This window comes from Aspergillus caelatus (assembly GCF_009193585.1).
Source record: "Aspergillus caelatus strain CBS 763.97 unplaced genomic scaffold BDV27scaffold_77, whole genome shotgun sequence".
NCBI lineage: Eukaryota > Fungi > Ascomycota > Eurotiomycetes > Eurotiales > Aspergillaceae > Aspergillus > Aspergillus caelatus.
This window is the reverse complement of record NW_022475340.1, coordinates 19,530-39,229: the sequence shown is the minus strand read 5'-3', so window position 1 is coordinate 39,229 and position 19,700 is coordinate 19,530. Positions and strand designations below refer to the sequence as shown.

At 46.5% G+C, this 19,700-nt stretch overlaps 8 protein-coding genes across 8 annotated transcripts; 3 read left to right on the top strand and 5 right to left on the bottom strand.

Annotated features, from left to right (window-relative positions):
• Positions 1 to 1,273: 1,273 nt before the first annotated feature.
• On the bottom strand, positions 1,274 to 2,631 carry BDV27DRAFT_127519 (uncharacterized protein). The gene is made up of 2 exons (XM_032066786.1): positions 1,896 to 2,631; positions 1,274 to 1,842 (listed from the first exon to the last, which is right to left on the bottom strand). The coding sequence occupies exons 1-2, from the start codon at positions 2,556 to 2,558 to the stop codon at positions 1,789 to 1,791; spliced, it is 717 nt and encodes a 238-aa protein (XP_031928081.1). The 5' UTR covers positions 2,559 to 2,631; the 3' UTR covers positions 1,274 to 1,788.
• Positions 2,632 to 3,596: 965 nt separating this feature from the next.
• Positions 3,597 to 5,639, top strand: BDV27DRAFT_127518 (uncharacterized protein). Its single transcript, XM_032066785.1, has 2 exons — positions 3,597 to 4,325; positions 4,427 to 5,639. Exons 1-2 carry the CDS (start codon positions 3,783 to 3,785, stop codon positions 5,225 to 5,227), a joined length of 1,344 nt encoding a protein of 447 aa, XP_031928080.1. The 5' UTR covers positions 3,597 to 3,782; the 3' UTR covers positions 5,228 to 5,639.
• Positions 5,640 to 7,035: 1,396 nt separating this feature from the next.
• BDV27DRAFT_144795 (uncharacterized protein) lies at positions 7,036 to 8,281 on the bottom strand (the record flags this gene model as incomplete). Its single annotated transcript, XM_032070305.1, has 3 exons — positions 7,036 to 7,406; positions 7,456 to 8,153; positions 8,220 to 8,281. 3 exons carry the CDS (start codon positions 8,279 to 8,281, stop codon positions 7,036 to 7,038), a joined length of 1,131 nt encoding a protein of 376 aa, XP_031928079.1.
• Positions 8,282 to 9,626: 1,345 nt separating this feature from the next.
• On the top strand, positions 9,627 to 10,837 carry BDV27DRAFT_144794 (uncharacterized protein; the record flags this gene model as incomplete). Its single annotated transcript, XM_032070304.1, has 3 exons — positions 9,627 to 9,710; positions 9,779 to 10,040; positions 10,161 to 10,837. 3 exons carry the CDS (start codon positions 9,627 to 9,629, stop codon positions 10,835 to 10,837), a joined length of 1,023 nt encoding a protein of 340 aa, XP_031928078.1.
• A 494-nt stretch (positions 10,838 to 11,331) lies between these two features.
• BDV27DRAFT_127516 (sulfatase family protein) lies at positions 11,332 to 14,109 on the bottom strand. Its single transcript, XM_032066784.1, has 6 exons — positions 14,013 to 14,109; positions 13,102 to 13,900; positions 12,863 to 13,042; positions 12,530 to 12,810; positions 11,891 to 12,481; positions 11,332 to 11,831 (listed from the first exon to the last, which is right to left on the bottom strand). Exons 2-6 carry the CDS (start codon positions 13,394 to 13,396, stop codon positions 11,472 to 11,474), a joined length of 1,707 nt encoding a protein of 568 aa, XP_031928076.1. The 5' UTR covers positions 13,397 to 13,900; positions 14,013 to 14,109; the 3' UTR covers positions 11,332 to 11,471.
• BDV27DRAFT_107927 (uncharacterized protein) lies at positions 13,714 to 13,997 on the bottom strand. Its single transcript, XM_032064451.1, has one exon. It carries the CDS (start codon positions 13,951 to 13,953, stop codon positions 13,798 to 13,800), a length of 156 nt encoding a protein of 51 aa, XP_031928077.1. The 5' UTR covers positions 13,954 to 13,997; the 3' UTR covers positions 13,714 to 13,797.
• A 262-nt stretch (positions 14,110 to 14,371) lies between the features above and the next one.
• On the bottom strand, positions 14,372 to 15,849 carry BDV27DRAFT_127515 (cupin-like domain-containing protein). Its single transcript, XM_032066783.1, has 5 exons — positions 15,398 to 15,849; positions 15,180 to 15,340; positions 14,688 to 15,117; positions 14,566 to 14,631; positions 14,372 to 14,514 (listed from the first exon to the last, which is right to left on the bottom strand). Exons 1-5 carry the CDS (start codon positions 15,646 to 15,648, stop codon positions 14,436 to 14,438), a joined length of 987 nt encoding a protein of 328 aa, XP_031928075.1. The 5' UTR covers positions 15,649 to 15,849; the 3' UTR covers positions 14,372 to 14,435.
• A 1,608-nt stretch (positions 15,850 to 17,457) lies between these two features.
• BDV27DRAFT_144791 (DUF3176 domain-containing protein) lies at positions 17,458 to 19,419 on the top strand (the record flags this gene model as incomplete). Its single annotated transcript, XM_032070303.1, has 3 exons — positions 17,458 to 17,575; positions 17,628 to 18,287; positions 18,353 to 19,419. The coding sequence occupies 3 exons, from the start codon at positions 17,458 to 17,460 to the stop codon at positions 19,417 to 19,419; spliced, it is 1,845 nt and encodes a 614-aa protein (XP_031928074.1).
• Between the last annotated feature and the right edge of the window lie 281 nt (positions 19,420 to 19,700).

The window sequence follows — 19,700 nt, the reverse complement described above, 5'->3', positions numbered from 1 at the left end:
GTGTCATACCTATAGGACGTAGTTATTCATCCGATATGGTGTTGTGGCTATTGAGAATAGATACCAGGACTACCCGTGACCTGATAGTTGGTTGCATTCTTTTTGTAAGGTAAGCAACTTTGGTGAATGGGAGTCCAGACACAGCTACGCGCTGATACTCTGGTTAATAATGAATTATGCTCAGTCCAAAGTTTCTCTGCACACTTAGCGATGTTTGTGGCCGAGTAACGATACAAGTGGACAGGTTTCTCAGAATATCAGGTCTACTTTAGGAATATCCATATTTTCAGAGTGAACAAAAGCCTTTTGAAAGCCTTGTAAAGTTCTTGTTTAGTCATCTTGTGTCGATCGAGAAAAGCGGTCAATCATAGGGCGGGATATTAATTCGAGGCTATATGAGTGAATGCTCCTACTAGTGCTCATCCTGACTCGTGGACTGATCACCTGCGTGGGATTAGCCAAATCCATCCTGAACTCTCGTGCAAAAGATGGTTCTAGATATATATTGAGACATTTCCAAGAGACAGCACACAGGTTTTCCATTACAACAGAGAATATGTCACGCACACTGAGTTTGTTACATAGGATGATACAATAAGCTTAGTACCCATTAGACTTGAAGTACCTTGTTGGCAATTATCTGCCGAGCTACCAATACGTTCAGGAGGAAGTCTTACTATACGCTTTGAAATCACTGTAATTATTTGGAATGGCATAGAGAGACAACGGTTTAGGGAGGAGGAGGCACAAGGGACAATCGAGGGAGCCAATTGAAACTCCACCATACATACTACGGTTGCACTTGAGCACAGTTTATAGGTCATTATATCAGAAAACAGGAACAAACATCAAAAAGGGCAGGGCCAGCCAAGATTACCTATAAGGGGTTAGCGTATTGACGAAATTGTCCGATTGGATGGTTAATCATTAGGGGTATTTAGTACGATGGATGGCCTAAGGTACGTATGATGTATCAACAGTATACCACGGAAGAAATGTAAACAAAGGAAACCTAGCGGAGCTAAGAAAATATGTCTGGCAACAGGGTTGCTGTCACTGATGCCCTCGATTATTTCGGAGGTATTCTACTCATGGCTTTCCTTGTATTATTTTTGTCCTCTCGCTCTTCTTTCCATATATATCTGTGTTGTAGCGCGCTACACGCCAATACTATGCTTAAAGCCAGGCTTAACAGGAACTGACTCTTTATATGGTCTAATATTTTAACGTGTAATATCGAGGTTACTAGGAGATTTTTCAAATTGATATTGAACATGACTACACGTCTCTTGTTTAGTAAACTTCCCAGATGAAGAGATATAACATAGTATCTTGGCTTCACGACGTTCTTTGAAATTTCCAGGTGCCCTATATACTGGTTAGCCTGAGTAAGCATGACCCTATAGTTCATATAAAAATAGAGAAAACAAAAGCCTTGAGCAGCATGCTGGTCATATCAGTCATCATTCGTTCAGTGAGCTAACTATTTACATTCATCTCACGCAGTAACTCTCATTCGTGTAGGCAAATGATAGGAAAGTTACAGACGGAGCTAACCAACGTACTTATATAGTAGTAGATACGAGAAATCATCAGGAAATCCAGGTCGTCACGGTTAATGAGTCCCGCCAGGTTGGGCAGGTGTAGGCGTTGAGCCAATAGCCGGTGGTGTAGCCGCCTTGCACGCACGGTTCTTCGGACTCCTTAAGGGAGTAGCACCCATATATTAAGGAGGAAGTTCCACAGAGTTATTCTTGTTTCCAATTCCCGTTGTCATAAAGTCATTGATCAAACATTCGCAGAGAAAACCGTGTCGGATATAATAACTGCAACAGCCGCAATCTGGAAACACAGTCAGCTGATTTGCCAACGCTAATTTTGCGCAAGTTACATACTAGTGATTGATCGACGTGCGCAGTTATAATGATATCCAGGACTGGTCGGTAGCCATGCTTAGAACTAGGAAAGCGCTTCATCAAGGCAAGCTTCTCGTTGTGCTGTATACTCTCGCGCACTTCTGCTACCTTCCTATCACCATCCACAATATCATATAATGCTAAAACATTCCCACGGCTCTGGACCTCTAGGGAGAGTTCCTTATCCTCCTTACGCTTGGATTCGAAGGCCGCTGCGTTATCGAATGTGATGGTGAAATTCCCCCAACCAGACATACCAGACGTTCGCCGCGGACTAACGGTGGCTATCTTCGCACTACTACTCCCCGGCAGCGAGATCGACCAGGAGTTCCTAAACGACTTTCGGTAGATCTCGAATAAAGGGAGCCCCGAGGCATCTCTGAATTCCCGGCAAGGGCGATCGTTGAATTTCCGACCGGAGGCTGTGAATAGGACTATACCGTCATCGTCTTGGATACTATAACCAATGGCAGACTTCGGGTCCCCCTGGGGTCGAAAGGTGAGGAGGGATTTAGCTTCGGTGATATATTCTCTTCGAAGAGCGATCGGGCGCTCGGGAGCTTTCAGAACTCTGCGAATCCGGTGAGAGCACCCGGTAGCCAACGGAGCTTGCAGGGGTGGTAGTACGTAGGTGGTGGACATTGTGCTGCTGGCGGTTGGAGGGGGGAATTGGACTGCCCTGCGTTATGAGGTGCTGCGATTGCGGGGAAGGCAGCTTTGTTTATAATCAAGCGGAGAGTTCCAGGTTGGATGTGATAAGCCCATTAAGTCACTCGCGCGCACAGCCCGGCGCCTCCCGATGACTTCATAGGTGGTAGAAAGAGATTCCCCATCAGGCTTGGAAGGGGTCCACCAATCAGAGCATCCATGGTCTGACCTACTTTCCAGGTACTAAGAATACCGGCCCAGACAAGTGGTCTGGAATGCGATACATAATTTGCCAAGATCTTTCGGTTGTGATATGGCCTCCTGCTAAGGATGATAGATTCGGGAGTTACGCCTCAATTTGACACAGTGCAGAATAATTGCAGAATACTTGCAGCATAAGCTTACACAGGTTCCAATCAGGCTACTTGAGTCATAAGCGCTGTGTCACTTTGACCTATCAGTATATATAGATGTGATGGCGGTGTCATTTAGAAAAGCTGTGCAAACCATACATACTCGCAGCCTCCCCATGCCCAGCCCAGCCACAAAACCCCGTGACCGATCCATTGCCCTGACCCACTCGGGACTAGTGCCAAACCCAAACCAGGGCACGAACTGGGCTGCCAACGTGTGTTTCCGGGTTAGCGGGTGGTTCTGCCTTCCTTTTGTCGATCTTGGGCCCTTTTCTTTGCACTTCTGGCAAAATTTTCTTTGAATGCTTATGTCCCAGAAAACCCATTATGATGATAAACATGGATTTATACAATACAGGAGAAAGCCAGAAATAGAAGCGGAGACGCTGAAGGAAGCCAAGACGCTTGCAACAATGCTAACGCGAAAACAGCTGGAATGTCTCAAATTTCAACCCATCGTTTGACCCTTTGACTTGTTCCCAAATTCCCCTCGACGGAGATCCGAGTGGGGGCGACTGTCTCTCTTTTTTTTTTTTTTTTTTTTTAAGCCTTTTTTTAATCTATTTTTCTTCTAGCTCTTTCATGTTAACTAACCACTCATCTTTATGTCATAACGATTGGCTGTGTTTTCTCACTACCTTAAGGCATCCAACCCTTCACTGCCTGCGTAGTCAGCTGTTCGCTAGTGCTAGTGCTAGTAGCAGTCAGTCCTACTACTACTTGAGTAGGTATCAACGCCTAGTTTCTGCTGCCTGACTTATCCCTACTTCCACTTCATGTCAATTCATCCCTGAAGTCCGTCGGTATGAAAATATGGCGGCAATGTGTGTCTCGCCCCATGCGGGTACTCCTATACCTTGTAGCACTCGTGCTCCTGCTGTGCATAGTTCTCCCCTACGACCACCCTATCCGACTATCGGCTCGCTTCAATGTTAAAGCTTTTGGTGCCGCCTTCACTTCTTACCTGGGGGGCCGCTGGTGGTTCTCGGAACGGTCTACTTTTCCGGTGGTGCTATCGGACGATGTTGCTGTGTTGATGAAATCTGGATTTGGAACAAAGGATCGCATCGCTGCTTGGTTAGAAGCTCACGAGCAGGATAGATTCAACAACCTCCTTCTTGTTGGTGATTTTGCCACGCCTTCAGGACAGCTTTTTAGCTACAATGGTCGGCGCCTACCAGTTTTTGACCTCGTAGCTTGGATGTTAGAAAAAGGATACTTGTCTGCAGAACTGGCGCATCCACGACTGATGAAACATTCTAACTTAAGCGCTGCTATCTCCAACGGGGACACGGAAATAGCAAAGGAACTATCGAAGTCATTCGGGTGGGAGCTGGACGCTCTAAAGGTACCTAGCCCCGATTGTTGAGGAAACTTTCGTTCCGTGTTGCTGTGGCTTGCATCGATATGATACCCCGTTATTTGATCTGAGAGGCTGACATGCAATAGTTTATCTCTGGCCTCGAATTATGCTATAACCAGATGCCAGATAAAAAGTGGTACATTATGGCAGACGACGATACGTATCTCATGCAGCCCGCTCTCAAGCTGCTACTAGAACATCTTGATTCTGAAGTACCCTTTTATGTTGGCAACGCGGTAGGTGACTACAAAGGTCGCTTTGCACATGGGGGATCCTCCGTGGTCCTATCCCAAGCCACAATGCGTTTGCTTTTCTCGCGCCACGACGTAGTTACCTCGGCCCATCTGGAATCCCTCGAAGAAACTTGGGGCGATAAACTCCTTGCGACAACTTTGCTCAAATTAGGTATCTATCTCGACGAACGATACGTTGTCTTTTTCAATGGGGGTCCACCTCGAGCCATAAGAGTTACCGAGGACCGTTTGTGCGCGCCGATCATCTCTTTCCACAGCTTAACCCCGTCAGAAATGATCAATGTCGGTCGGAGGTTCCAGCATACAGATGAAGTTCTTCTTTGGATCGACTTGTGGGATATCTACGGTGCCCCTTCTCTCGACTCGCCGATCCTCGAGTCAGGCCGGAAGAACTGGGACCACGTTGGAGGCTTGGATGAGTCAACCATGACTGTCAATGACGTCCCAACAGCACAGAAGTGTATTCAGATTTGCCATAACTACGCAAAGTCGTGTCTGGCTTGGACTTGGGAGTCCGAGAAACAGCTCTGCCATATCAGCAACTGGATGGTACCAGGAGAACAGGCTGAAGGCAAAACCTCGGGAATCAATGTACCACGCGCGAAAAGTCTGGTTAACATGTGTCGACCGTGATCGTGATAGACTCGGCTGTCCATCCATGAACTCTCAAAATCGCCCATGATCAGAATGCAAGGCTTCCTCAATAACAAATGCTGGAATGGTTATTATTAGGTCACAGAAAACCCCATGGCAGTCGATGGGATGTTATACTCGACTGCACTGAATCTATCAAGCTGTCAGAGGCTGTTTCAGTGGGCGGTGACCAGGTCAGGACAATCGACATAAGCGTATAGCGACTGTCTTACTGCATGAGGCATAACATAAGTCGACCTATTCATACGATCTGGTCAACCCGTCTCCGTACAATTTGGCAACAAGCGTGAATAGAGGAGTGACTTCGCCCTAGGGCTTATCGGTTGCACCCCGGCGACCTTTCTTTCTTTCTTTCTTTCTTTCTTTCTTTCTTTCTTTTTTTTTTTTTTTTCCTTCTTAGACGACGTGGTTACGGATGGATCATTCTTTGTGTACATTACGCTCATTCATTGCTGTATATACTTCAGATACTTCTTGCTTTGCTTCAGAGTCTAGACTCAGGCTGATTAGACTATTGAACATCCATAGAGTCTCAGCGTAGCTTACACCACCTTCTCGTCATAATGCCAAAAATCATAATGGTTTAGAAGTTACTTTGCAGACGTCTTGCGAACACCATGCCCGACAACTTATCTCCTTGCACGACTACTGACAATCGTTCATACCGAGGGCCACGTACGAAATGGTCGTAACCAGCCGGGCTTTCCACATTTAATTGGTTATGATAGAAGACTGCACCACATTCGGGTCCCTTGGCACATACACTAAGCTGTCGATCACCCCCAACGGACCCTGATGGAATCGTGATCAACTTGTCCGGGCACGGGCACTGAACTCAGAGTCGCGTCATTGTTCTCATCGCCTACAGGAAAATAAAAGTCCAGGTTTCTCGGCAAGTGATGAAGCGTGTCCCTGTTTGTCCATTAATTACATAGACCTTCCCAAGCCCTTGGCGATTTGGCACGCTAACATCAATAACCGAGAATCCGATTCCGATTGATATGAACAGTGGTTGTCTGAATGATTATGACCTGCAATATTTGAGGCTGGCGGACCACTAAGTTACAGAGTTTGGTGGTGGAACGAAATAAAAGGTGGTATTTCACCTCATGGCAGTACCCACTTCTCCAAAGATTTTTTGTACCCTGACCCACTCATGATGTCGAGCATCGATCAAATGCTTTTTCGGGTAATTCGTGCTCTCCACAGAGACGATCTTGTCCTAACACGTTATGGCTCTCCCTTCAGGGGGCCCACTTCCGCGTTGTAGTATAGGGCCACCATCGAGTAAGCAGTATCTATGCACTTGGGGGTAAATGGTGCAGTTATATTTTGGGTTATATTGTGGACTGTTTTACTGGGATACCCTTTGTATCGCATAGTTGGCTTTGTTGTCGCTAAGTGTGTATCGGAGAGGGAAGGTGGCTGAAAGCAGTGGTATAATATATTCTGAATTAGTACTTGGAAATGATTAACTTCTATATTCTCCAACTTGATGATCGAGAAGCGTTGTTATATTCAGTGGTTGTCTCACTTTCTTTTCCTTGGTTTGCCTTTCCGTCTTGCCGAATATATTCGAGGCAGGGGCTCCCTAAGGATACCAAGTGGTATTAGTACAAGTCGACCTGAAAAAAAAAAAAAAAATTCCCGGCCTTGGTTCTTCCCAAGGTGCTTTTATTGTACTGAAATTACTGCGACACCAGCCAGTGACTGAATCAAAAATGCACCATTTAATTTGCTAAAGGGAAAGCACTGATAGCATGGAACAACTGAAAGACGCCCTCTTTTCAAGGAATAAGACTATGTAGGTCAAGACCTTCAATCGTATCATTCAGCATCCCAAAGAGGTTTTTAAAGGACGAGTCAAAACAGCTGTGTTGGGAATGATAAGGATATGACAAGGTCCGACTATCCCACCGTGGTATCTTGAATGACTGTACCTTCCGTACCAAGTCTTTATAGTTCAAACCTGGAAATGGAGCTTCAGGTCTCGGCAAAAATAGCTCAGCTGACCGCATCTCTTTTGTAAGGGCTCCATACATGATTGAGCTGCACTCAAAGCCACACCCTCGAGTACCGCTTAGGAGTGCCTCTCGTCTGTCATGAAGGAGTGTGACCAGATTAGTAATAGCATCCTCTCTGGATATATTCATTGCTTCTGTAATCAAGTTAGAGACAAAGCACCTTAAAAATCTGCCTACCCTTACCCATGACTTCAGCAGGGATTGGAAACCCAGGACTGTTAATCCATCCGTCACTCCAAGACATAACAGTCGACGTTGATTCTTTGAACTGGTCTGGCAGTTGGAAAGCCCAAGAAACCCATAGCCACTGAGGTAGATCCTCGGAATATGTTTTGGGAATCTTTTCCTCCAGAGCGTTGATCCATATAGTCGACCAAATATACACAGCCTCCTTGCAGTCATAGTAGTCAGCTATGACAGCGACCTTAGCAAGCATTTCGAGAGTTAGCTTTCGTGGGACTTGGTAATGTTGACAATGAATAGCACGAAGGAGAATCAAGAGTGCTTCAAGATCCCAGCTTTCTGCAGTAATCTCGACTGTGCCTTTTTGCAGATACGTAATACTCTCCTTCCAGCCACCGGTAAGTATTTTCTTGAAAATGGGGGACGCAAGAATCAGATGCTTTGCGGAGACTTGGATGCTGAAATAATTCTCAACCAGGGGGTCTGGGACAGCAGACTCTTGGACAGGCTCTTGGATTGGCTCTTGGACAGGCTCTTGGGTTGGCTCTTCGATGGGATCTTGGACTAGCTCTTCGATGGAATCTTGGACTAGCTCTTCGACAGTTGGCTCCTCGACAGGCTCTTGAATACCAGGCTCTTCTGTTGACGGTTGGGTGGGTTCAAGAGGATTTTGAACAGGTACCAATGAAGAGTCAGGTCTTTTTTTCTTGCTCTTCTTGCTCTTTTTGCTCTTTTAAGCCTTCTTACTGAGAGAAGTCGTTGACTCTCTGCGCAATAATATGATCACTTCGCCATCTGGATCGATAATGTGACTTGGCTGGTCCATTATTGTTGCCCGGTGCACGTTGTCAACACTGGAAGATGGCTAACTTGCTCGATAAGAGTAAGGAAGAGGATGGAAGGAGGGGCTACGATAATATACATATACTAGGCGTCATCTTCCATTTTCATTGGATTTTTTTGTTGTTGTTTTGTATTTACTGGTGAAGGTGTGGCGGCCTCTGATTGGCGTCTGTGTTGACAGCGCTTGCATACAGTACGTGGCCATCCATAAGGTATGTCAGGATTTCTCACAGACTAGTTGAACGAGCAGACTCGTATTCTTCCGACCACTTTTGGATCTCTCCAATGAAACGATGGGTCATGTCAACTATCCTCTCCTAATTGATAAAGGATTCCGGGTCTTGGTCCTTGTATATCTGTCTGAGATCCATCCAATTTGCTAACACGATATCTTATGCCTCCTTGATGTTGTCAATATATATCTGCGTGCACACTTGTAATAGCTTCCAGTCGCTATACTCCATCCCTACTTTAACCAACGGAAGATCTAGGACCAGAATTCCATCAATAAGCTCTGTTGAATATGTCCGGCCTTATTGTGAATTGAGGCTCAATCAATAGACTAGAAAGCTTTGGACTTATTATCTACTTTCCTATATATAAATATGCTATTATTGGTTATCCTGTTATATAATGTATTAGTTTTTCTTTTTTTCTCAATATTTATAGAGTTATCATTCATTTTTAAAACACTTCTACTATACTTATAAAAAGCTCCAACCACTTCCTCCCACCGTCCCTCCCAACACCCACCCAAAAAAGTCTTTGATTAAACATTCTATAATTTCCAAAGGCCTCTATGTCACGGGCATCTAACACTAGAACAGTTTCCATAGATGTGGCATTGTGCTCGACCCAAATGGAGTCTCTTCCGTATCTTCATATACTTTACCATATACTATAGTAGACAGCCGACCCACTTGAATTGCGTGATTCGACTAACCTCAGATTTATAATCTACTATGCACTATTATATATGGTACCATAGTACATACATGAATAACTCTCGGTAGATGTATAATGTATTCCGTATCGCGGGATCTGTGTATCCGGCATCCGAACGATCCTTCCGTTCGGATCAAGTCTCAAACTACACCCGGAATATATCAAAGCTTCATCCGCTTATTGGATTTGTTATCTGCTTACCAAAACAGATACGGAGTATTCAACTGAAAAAAAAAAAAAAAAAAAAAAGCATCTCAATATCCAAATAGTGATGATAAAAGGGGACATAAATCCAGTCGTCATGGGGGTCATAACATACAAATTCAGCTTATCGAAATATTCAAGCTCAACATAGCACCCCGGATTATAATTCGTTCAATACAATGTCCCAACGTGTGCTTCTCCTCGGTGCCACTGGCCAGACAGGCAATTCCATCCTGAATGGACTCCTTGAGCACGGCGGATATGTATGTAAACGATATCAGTCCAGTTGGTCCGTGTCTATTGCTACCACTAACAGCGTTTCGCTTTTCAGGAAGTCGCTGCGTTGGTTCGTCCTTCGTCAGCTGAAACTCCAAAGGTGAAGGCCGTGGCCGAACGAGATGTGAAGATCATCGCCGCCGATATCACCGGCCTGGTGGATGAATTAGCCAGCATCCTCCGTGACTTTGATGTTGTGATTAGTGCCATCGATGCCTTGAGCATGCATGCTCAGGAGAATCTGGTCACCGCTGCGAAGCAGGCTGGCGTGAAGCGGTTTGTACCATGCGCATTCATCACTGTCTGTCCACCAGGTGGCGTGTTTCGTCTGAGAGATGAGGTATTTCTATCCAATTAGCGCATGTTGAGCCGTGGAATTGTCCGTCAGCAACGGAAAAAATGGCATTTTCTAGGTCACTCAACAACTTGAACTGCAGGAAATTCGCTAACACCTATACCACAGAAAGAAGCAATATACCAACATATTCGCAAGCTTCACCTCCCATACACTATTATCGACGTCGGATTTTGGCACCAGATCTCTTTCCCAACTGTTCCATCTGGCCGCGTAGATTACGCCTCCATGTATTCACCCAACACAACCATCCACGCAGGCGGCAATGCGCCGAACATCCTCACCGACCTCCGTGACATAGGTTCCTTCGTTGCGCGCATCATCGCCGACCCCCGCACCCTCAATCAGTCAGTCTACACATGGTCTGACGTGTTGACTCAGAACGAAATTTTCGACATGATGGAGGAGGTGAGCGGTGAAAAGATAGACCGCTCCTACATGTCCGCAGAGACAATTGAGACGGCCATTGCGACCTTCAAAGAGACTCTCGAGAAGGAACCAGACAATATACCCACCCGTCTTGCGCTGACCATGTTTCAGTATTTCTTCAGTAAAGCTATCCGGGGTGATAACAGACCGGAGTATGCGAAGTACCTGGGTTACTTGGATGCCAGAGAGTTGTATCCGGATTTTGAACCGAGGAGCTTTAGGAGCTATTTGAAGGAGGTCCTTGATGGTAACGCAGAGAAGGTGTATAAGGATAATGAAGGTATTGAGCAGTTGAAGAAATGGTTTTTTGAGTCGGGGTTGCCGCTCTAGGTTCCAGTTAGGTTCCTGCTTGGGGGAGGTGCTTTGAAGGATGGGACTCACGTATCGATTGTGTGGCTTTATAAATATCATATTATGATAGCAGATAGTACTGCCAAGTGGGTAAATGGATTCTATAAGATTAAGGGATGTTGGTACTCCAGTTTTATACTTATTATTCTTATCTAAGGGCATGGTCTCCTGCTTCTAAAGTTGACTATGATCGAAAATAGCCCCTCAACTATTGGTTATCTGGTCCCTTCGCGATATGGGGCATTTCATTTAGAGAAGGGAGAGATCTTGTCACTCTTTCTCTCGATACTTTTACAAGATCACTAGGCCTTTCAAAAAAAACACAATAATGTTGACCCCCTTGGCCGTACGACTATGGCTGTTTAAAATGGCTTGCCCGCGGTAGGTTCTGGGGCTGGCTTGGTGGCTTGGTTTAGATTGGGCCACTCATGTGTTATACAATTTGCGACATAGCTTTTTCTACTAGAGATAGATTGCCTTGCCTTAATGTATAGATTGAATACTAATAGGATACCACACACCCTTTTTATATGGTTACAAAGAAAACAGACCTGTGTAATACCGTTCCCCCTCCCCCCTTCACTTCATCAAACAAATCAAAATCCATCTTTGATCAAAACATTCCGTAATTCCCAAATGCCTCTACGTCACGAGCATCTACAGACGAGCGGTTTCCGTAGGTGTGATATTTGATCGGGTACTCATTCGAGACAATGTATCCCCTGGAGCATTCGTTGAATTTCACCCGGTTCTGTTTGTTGTAGAAATCGTCGTATTTAGGGTCCAACGCATCGACGAGAGTCTTCACCTTTCCGTCTGGATGCAACGCTTCCCAAGGACGCTGGCAGGTCTTGGCTTTGCATGTCTTCAGGACTAGTGTTAGCGCATCCAGACGATGCTCAAGCTTCTTCATCGATACACCGAGGATCTTCTCCGTAGAGTTGTACAAGTTGTTCATTTGATGGGGGTCGGTCTGTTGCTTGTTGGCATATGCATTTCATAGTAGAAAGTTGTGGGTGTGATTATACTTACCGACATGTCGTAGACTTCATGGTCACCCTCACACCATACCGAGTAGAAAAGGTTGTATTTATCTCCGATTACTCGGATAGCCTTATAGGTATTCGCTTTCCCGCTCAGAAGGATATCATTCTTATCCGAGACTGCTCCCCAGTGCTCAACTTCGACATGCTCCCATGGCTCGTCGGGGGTCGTGGTTCCTTCTTTTGGAATCACAGAGCCGTCAAAGTCGCCCGGTCCCTTGCCGTCGGCCCATTCCACAATAGTAGGAGCAATATCCAAGTGCGAAGTGACAATGTCGGCTGTCTTGCCCTTGGGGATACCCGGGCCACGGATAATCATTGGGACGTTGACGTCTTCTTCGTACGGGCAGCGTTTACCGGGCATCAATCGATGCTGGCTGATGTGGAAGCCATTGTCGCTGGTGTAGATGATGTAGGTGTTATTCAGCATGTTATGGCGCTTCAGAGTATCAATGGTTGTCTCGACCAGGTCATCAACAGCCTGGAGGGCCTGTAAGCGACGACGATAGAATAGATCATTGTCCTTGATGACGGCATCGGACAGTTGCTTCAACTCCTGGACCCAGGCGGCGCCGCTTGGCTACCTTGATTTAGTGTTGCGATTGAACCCGCGAGATGAAGTACTTACCTTATCCGGGTTAAAGGAAACACCTCTAGGAACTTTGGTATCATTGAACTTTCCCTCGTGTCTCTTTGCTGGAACTGGCTTAGTCCAGCCCTTGCCCCATTGGTAGTTGTTGTGCGGGTTGACCGGGTTGATTGCGAGGAAGAATGGCTTCTTCGCCTTTGCTGCGTCATCGATCCAGGCCATTGACTTATTAGCTAGTAGGTCGGTTGCGTACACGCCGGGGTAGCTCTTAGGCTTGTCGAAGTTATGTTGAAGCGTCGTGTTAGTGTATTGATAAGTTCCTGGTTCTAAATCAGCGATGCAAAAGCGTTTGAAGGGAATAGATAATCTCACCTGGTTCGATCATGAAGTCATGCCCGTCAAGTCCCATCTCTTTCAGTCCATTCATGTAGTTTTTGGTGTTATGGGTGTTCATCAGCTTGCCGGTGAAGTATGTCTTGTAGCCGGATTTCTGCATGTACACCGGGAGCCACTTGGAGTTCCATCCCTCTTCGACGAACTTGGGGTATCCACCTATCAATATCAGTGAAATTGTCATCATATATGGCTAGTTGAGGCCGTGGATCTCTCACCATAGGGGGGTTTGAGGCTAGTGACGTTGGTATTGTGAGCTGCTTTGCCAGTCCACAAACTAGCCCGGGCAGGACAGCACAACGCCACTGTCGCATAGTGGTGGTTGAAGTAGACACCCTCATCCGTCAAAAGCTTCTTCACCTTAGGCATATATTTCATCGAATCCAATTGCTGGTCTTGATCATCGGTGAGGATAACAATGAAGTTGGGCTTGTTGGCTGCTGCGCTTTCCTCGTCCTGCGCGACGGCTGCCGCGGCTGCCATCCATAGCCAAAAAATGTATTTCAAAATCATGATGCATGAATTTGGCGATGGTCTTTTGATCTATTTCCTCATGTGAATATCGATGGAAGTATTCCCGTCTTACTTTTTTATAGTAGATGCTGTCGTGCCAAGACACGGGATATTCCACCCCCTCCCCTTCATCACAGTGATTGAAGTGCAATAGGATCTGGGGACTGTACAATCATTTCCACTTTCAGTCAGGCCTTCGCAAGCAAACCCTGATACCAAGCCTCGCTTTTCCATTTATATCACTTGGCTCGTCTAGTTAGCACCATCATAGGATGCCAACACAGTGCAGAGATATGACTGGGACGTCCCTCATTAAGGCCTTCCATGTACGATGTGGGGCGCAGCTTGATCGACGTAAGACGTGACTAGTAGACTGGTCAAGTGTTTAATTTAACACAGGGTCAAAAGCGAAGGGACTGCATAAGCTTCTGAGGCTTAGCAGCATGCCAAATGTGCGAACAGCCAATTGTTGACGAAGAATAGACGATGTGGAAAACCCCAACACTAATAGCTCGTATATCAGCCCGTGTAATACAACCTTGAACGTATTTCGACATTACGTCAACAAACACGAGAAGAAGAGAGGATATTAGGACAATATTTGGATAATACGAACCAGCGTAGTTGCTGCTCTGACAGTCCAGAGAGTCGGACTAGAGACACTAGAGATCAACTAACAGTATTCTTGTTAGGTATTTTGCTGTGTATCAATACATGACCAGATGACACGAGAAGGATTTGGGGTGATGTTGGTTTCTATAAATACTATTCTATTTTTTATGTGGCGTTTTGGCTTGGCGAAGGAAGTACGGAGTATAGGTGGAATTTAACTGGACGACCCACGAAAGAATGCTCCGTACAACATCCACGAGCTCTCCTCAACTTAATTTTCATTCTTCTACTTATTAACTCTATTGAAAGCTTTTAATTAACACCAGGAAAATATCTGGTAAAGTATCCAAGCTGGACCTAGGGTTTAGCGATATAGACTTGATTGAGAAACGTTTTTTATTCATACTACATTAGATTCCTGCCTTACCTATAAATTATTTACTAAGCTGATATCACGGATAAACGCCGACGTGGGGAAGAGCGGTCCACTGAATTCCATGTCATACCTAAAAATGGTTTAGTAGGACATCAGGAGCAAATATGTAGCGTGATCTCACCAGTAGTTAACAGCAAGCACAAAGCCCTCGTCCTCTTCTGTACAGGATTGTGAGACCTTGTGGTACCTACAGCATAAGCTGGTGAGCACTCGTATGTAATGGACAGCAGAGGGGAGAATTACCACATGGCTGGTAGATATAGCATATCTCCCGGGTTCAGAGTGACTCTGAGGGGCTGGGCATACTGGGAGAATGGGGTGTTGTTCTCAGAAGGCCGATCAGGATCCCAAGTGGGAAAGGGAACGGGCTCATCGTTGTCATCCATCTGGAGGACGAGTCCATCATCCGTGCGAACATATGTTGCAGGCTGCAGGGGCTTTTCATTGACACAAGAATGACAGAGAGCGGGAAACAAGACAAAATGCTTCCTCCCGAGAACTTGGACATAGATGTTCTCGTAGTTGTCCTTGTGCATGGCTGTAACCGATTTGGAATTGCCTATCCACAAATTGACCGCATCGGGCATTTTGTCAAGCGCAATTCTGGCAAAGGGGATGTCTTTTTGAACATCCGAAAACAGGGTAATGTATTCATCACGAAGATTATCATTCTCTAGCATGGGTGTCAGTTTGGCGTGGTGAATTACGGGGGTGAATGAGACCGGCCGAACTTACGCGTTTGGGCATATCTCACTTCCGCATCCTGGGGGAAGTCTGTGTCCGTTTCATGACGGACAACATACTCTAGGAATGTGTCAAATGGTTGATCTTCGTAGTGGGGTTTGGCAAACACCGGGGACTCGTAGTCGGGATGTCGTGTGGGAGCATCGGCGTTACTTAGAAATTTATCCGTGATTTAGCGTGGCGTGTCTTGAATTAAGAAACGCACTTACCCGTAAGGGGTGACAGCAACATTGACGGTCTGATCCTTAAGGGCCTTGAGAAGATAAGCCGAGTTCCACTCTTGACAAGCTTTCCAAGAGAGAGCACCGCCTCGAATCACAAATGGCGTGTTGCGGGCCACAAAACGCATAAACTCGAGAGGACTCGGTTCCTCGTTCAGTTCCTCCACCACATGGCTGTTGAGCTCATTGAATGTAGACAAAAGCTCAGCAATCGCTGCACTTGCAGTTTCCGATGCCATTATTATAAAACTTTCTTTCTGTTACACTAAGTGAGGTGCTTGGCCTACTCGTTGAAACAGTCTGGAGGCGCTTTGGCGATCTCCGTGCGGTTGTGGGGTGTGATCATCGGGGCGGCAACCAATGACAAAAACCGCCGACTAGGGCACAAGATGTGATACGCGCGCGATTGTATTTAATATTATATAGATAGCCTAATCGCGCTGAGGATTCCAATCCTCAGCGCGATTCGTTTCTGTTTGAATACACATACATTTCCCCCTAGTAATCTGAACACCGAATAACTTCCTTGTACAGCCATCTTGTAGCCCGTTGGCCTACCGAGCCCCGCCAGCATACCGCTAGCCCACGCGTACACCTCAAGGGCCCTTACACCTAGGCCTAATCCAGCGCTTCCAGAGCTTATATTTCTACCACCACCTTGCAAATTTATATCGTTTCTTCACTGATTCTTTCGATAAAGGTATTCTCTTCTTTGACTTCCATTTCCTAATATGGTATCACTTTAGAACCCGCTTGATTGTTGAGACAGAGAGAGAATTATGTGTGCCTGCAGCCAGGACCCTCCAGCTTAATGTTGGAAATCTGCGTACCGTCTGGTATATATATCTTGCAGTTGATTGGCTAAACTTTGACGGCCTTCCCGTTCTAGGCTTAACAAGTGTTTTGGTGGTAATCCAGCGGTTTTTAGTATTATACACCACGCGCCTGGGAACGCGAAACTCAGTCGCGACTTTCGTCGGTGATTTGACAGCCGCCAAAGCATATATGATGGCCGCACGAGATTCCTTTGAGAGCTCTTCTCCAGGCCTTCGAATTCCGCTTATTTTGGTGCCGAAAGCTCTCATATTGGTGGAGTTGTTGGTGGTTGAAGTTTAGAAGTTCTATGGTCGCGGGAAGTGTGCACAAACTTTTGACCCACGTTGTATATATAACACCACATCTGCCTCCCAAAATCAAAAAGCCGATCTCAATAAGAAACGAGGAGCTTCCGGGGACCCCAAGACTTATCCCTGGTAGTCGCTCCGAGCCGCAGTGAGGCTCGGAAGAGAATTCGAGAAAGGGTTGTTGTCGACTGTCATAATCATATATGATTTCTCCGCGGAGACATCTTCGGGGCGGACAAGGAAAAGGCGGAGTGAGGGCGCACGGCCCCTGTCAGGTCTCTCAATTGAGCTTATTGCCATCATGTTACGCAAAGTGCTAAAAGTGGCCTAGGTAAGCGCGTACAATCAGAACGAGAGGCTTTTCCCCAGGCAACAGGGTCCGTTGCACTCTTAAGAGTGGTGTTGCCATGAAGAGGCCACGTCTGGTCAGCCACGATTAACATGTTAAGAAGAAAGGTTCGGCGCCGCTTGTCCATCATCAGCAAATAGATAGACATGAAACAACGGCCTTGTTCTCCACAGAGCGGGGTGTGTACTTGAAGAGGAGCCAAGGGTTTTAATCCCGGTATTTCACGCCGAAGGAGCCTGACTGTCTCCACTAGTGAGGTTACAGAGGTGTGGCAGATGCCCATCATGTCGCATTTGAAATTTTAGCTGCATGAAAGGAGGATTCTTGTACTACTCTCAGTTTATTGTACATAATTTGCATGAGGCTTTGAGCGCAGAAGAGGAGCATTTTCCACTAATTTCGAGGAGATCGTCAAGAAGAGATGGCAGTTAATTGGTCAACGAAGTCCGTACCCCTGGAGGGCACAGGCACTGCCCCGGAATTCAGCCTTTTCACTGAAGCTCACCAGGAATAAAAGCAACAGAGCCGAGGCGAATCCGGTGTTAAGCAAAGTCATCTTTCCTCCCCACTTCACAATGAATCCAGATTCAGAAGCAGTCTCGTTTGAACTGCAACCATCCGCAAACGCCTCTGAGACAGCGTTGGTCACAAGAACCAGCGCAGACCGTGGACGGCCATCAGCTTCTAGTCTTCGTGAGAATTTACTGATTCCCGAACGGTCGTAATATTAATATCGTTGGTTTAGTAAACGATCGGCATCCGAGCGACGTGGTGGGAGATACCGAATCAGCAAGCGGAAGCAGAAGCAGCATCAGTCGTGATTCACGCTGCTCATCGTTTCCAGCACCCGAAAACCAAGCGGCTAGTACAACCGATGAGCCCTTATTGAAGAAAACCGGGAAGTTCCTGACAGGGAAGGACAGTTGGCTATGGGAAATCACCTCCCTGATTTTCAGCGCGGCGTGTGTGGTTGCGATGGTGGGTGTCCTGATCGGCGTCCAAGGAACGTCTCTCTCCGCGTGGCATCTACTAATAGCACCGAACACGGTGATTTCAGCTCTTGCAACAGCCTCAAAGACAAGTTTACTCCTTCCTGTAACTGAATCTATCAGCCAGTTAAAGTGGGTGCATTTCAACAGGGCCCATCGATTGCGCGACATGGACTTGTATAATAGTGCAAGTCGTGGACCCTTGGGCGCTTTGATTTTTCTTTTCAGGCTACCATTGAGCCTGGGAGCTCTGGGAGCGATTATAACAATTGTCGCTCTAGGATTTGATCCGTTTGCACAGCAACTGGTCTCCTTTCCAAGTCGCCAGGCCGCCATGGACAATGAGACAGCGTCGTTCAAGGTTAGCCAGGCTTATGAATCCGGGGCGTATTGGAACTATCAAAACACTGTAGTCGGTGAGTGAAGACGATATTTTTTTGGCGGTGTCCTATGCATACATGCAAGCTGACAATGCTAAAAGATTACACCGACTTCGCCATGCAGGGCGCCATTCTCAACGGGCTCTTCGGCTCTCCTTCACCACGCGCATTCACCTGCCCAACGTCGAATTGCGCCTGGCCGCAGAACCCCAGCTACCTATCGCTGGGTGCCGTGGGCGAATGCAAAAATGTAACCCAGTCAACCGTGAACACCTGCCAAAGTTTCCAGAGCACGTTGTCCACAGACTGCACCATCACAACACCCGGAGGATTCCAGCTCGGGTCCAAAAGGGAGCACGAAAGCGCGAGGTTCAAGTTTACGCAGCTGAACACGACCTTGGCTTCTAATGATTCAAATGTGGACCTTATCAACTTTGCCGTATGGCGCGCATTGGGGACTGGAAATCTGTCAGAATTCGAAGTCCTCGAATGTCGTTTAAGCCTTGCCGGGTTCCTCTACAGCAACGTATCGGTCACGCAAAATACCCTGAATATCCAGGACGAGACTCACCTGTCGCTGGAACCTGTCAATGCTGCCAATTCTGGGTTGAACCTGTTCAGGCCAGCCGGCGTTGACTTCCCAGAGCAGGCCATGTTCGCAGTGCACGGGGCAGATCTTACCAAGATACACAAGCTTCTACAGCAGACTTTCATTGCTGAAGCCATGTTCCCCTTCGGCGATACAACCGATCTAACCGGAGTCACTACCGACGTTCTGATCGCCGGCAACCTATCTCGCATCGTCGAGGATATCGCCTCGGGAATAACCGAGCGGATTCGCACCGGGCCAAACAGTACAGATTCCAATGGGGTGGCATACCAGTCAGAAACCTATATCAACGTCAACTGGCCGTGGATAACACTACCAGTGCTAGTGGTTATTGGCGCGGCGGCTTTGCTCGCATGCAGCATTATCTCCAACTCTCAACATAGGGGGGCTCTGTGGAAGTCTTCCAACCTGGCTGTCTTGTTTCACATTGTCAACGGAGTAGGGGACTATGGCCACCTACCTTCGTCAAACGATGCGCCTCTCGCTAGTGTCGAGGCTTTGGCGGAGAAAATGCGTGTCTCGAGGGGGGATAACATGGAATTCACCCCTAGCGCTTAGATATTGCATTGCAAATGATTTACAGGTCAACATTAGGGTCAAGGTTAGGATCAGTAAAAGAAAAAGGCTATACCCTAACCAAGAAGGGATGAAAAAAGATAGTACATTCGGTTTAGGATGGGACCTGTTTAAGAGACAGCTGCGATTAGAATCAATATATTTATTTTAAATTTCTATATAGATTTGCAATCAATTCTCAGATTTAATGAGATTTAAATTTAGCCAGATTTTTAAATATATTTTTTATATTAATTGTCTAACCGAGAAGGGGGAATAGGATA

Excerpts from the sequence above, each read along its gene's own strand:
- BDV27DRAFT_107927 (XM_032064451.1), bottom strand. The coding sequence starts at position 13,953 with ATGTCGAAATACGTTCAAGGTTGTATTACACGGGCTGATATACGAGCT.
- BDV27DRAFT_127516 (XM_032066784.1), bottom strand. The coding sequence starts at position 13,396 with ATGATTTTGAAATACATTTTTTGGCTATGGATGGCAGCCGCGGCAGCC. Across the intron at positions 13,043-13,101 it reads TAGCCTCAAACCCCCCTATG|GTGGATACCCCAAGTTCGTC; the intron begins GTGAGAGATCCA and ends TGATATTGATAG. Across the intron at positions 12,811-12,862 it reads TGACTTCATGATCGAACCAG|GAACTTATCAATACACTAAC; the intron begins GTGAGATTATCT and ends ATTTAGAACCAG.
- BDV27DRAFT_127515 (XM_032066783.1), bottom strand. The coding sequence starts at position 15,648 with ATGGCATCGGAAACTGCAAGTGCAGCGATTGCTGAGCTTTTGTCTACA. Across the intron at positions 15,341-15,397 it reads GTTGCTGTCACCCCTTACGG|TAACGCCGATGCTCCCACAC; the intron begins GTAAGTGCGTTT and ends TAAATTTCTAAG. Across the intron at positions 14,632-14,687 it reads CTATATCTACCAGCCATGTG|GTACCACAAGGTCTCACAAT; the intron begins GTAATTCTCCCC and ends CTTATGCTGTAG.
- BDV27DRAFT_127518 (XM_032066785.1), top strand. The coding sequence starts at position 3,783 with ATGAAAATATGGCGGCAATGTGTGTCTCGCCCCATGCGGGTACTCCTA. Across the intron at positions 4,326-4,426 it reads GGGAGCTGGACGCTCTAAAG|TTTATCTCTGGCCTCGAATT; the intron begins GTACCTAGCCCC and ends GACATGCAATAG.
- BDV27DRAFT_127519 (XM_032066786.1), bottom strand. The coding sequence starts at position 2,558 with ATGTCCACCACCTACGTACTACCACCCCTGCAAGCTCCGTTGGCTACC. Across the intron at positions 1,843-1,895 it reads CGCACGTCGATCAATCACTA|ATTGCGGCTGTTGCAGTTAT; the intron begins GTATGTAACTTG and ends CTGTGTTTCCAG.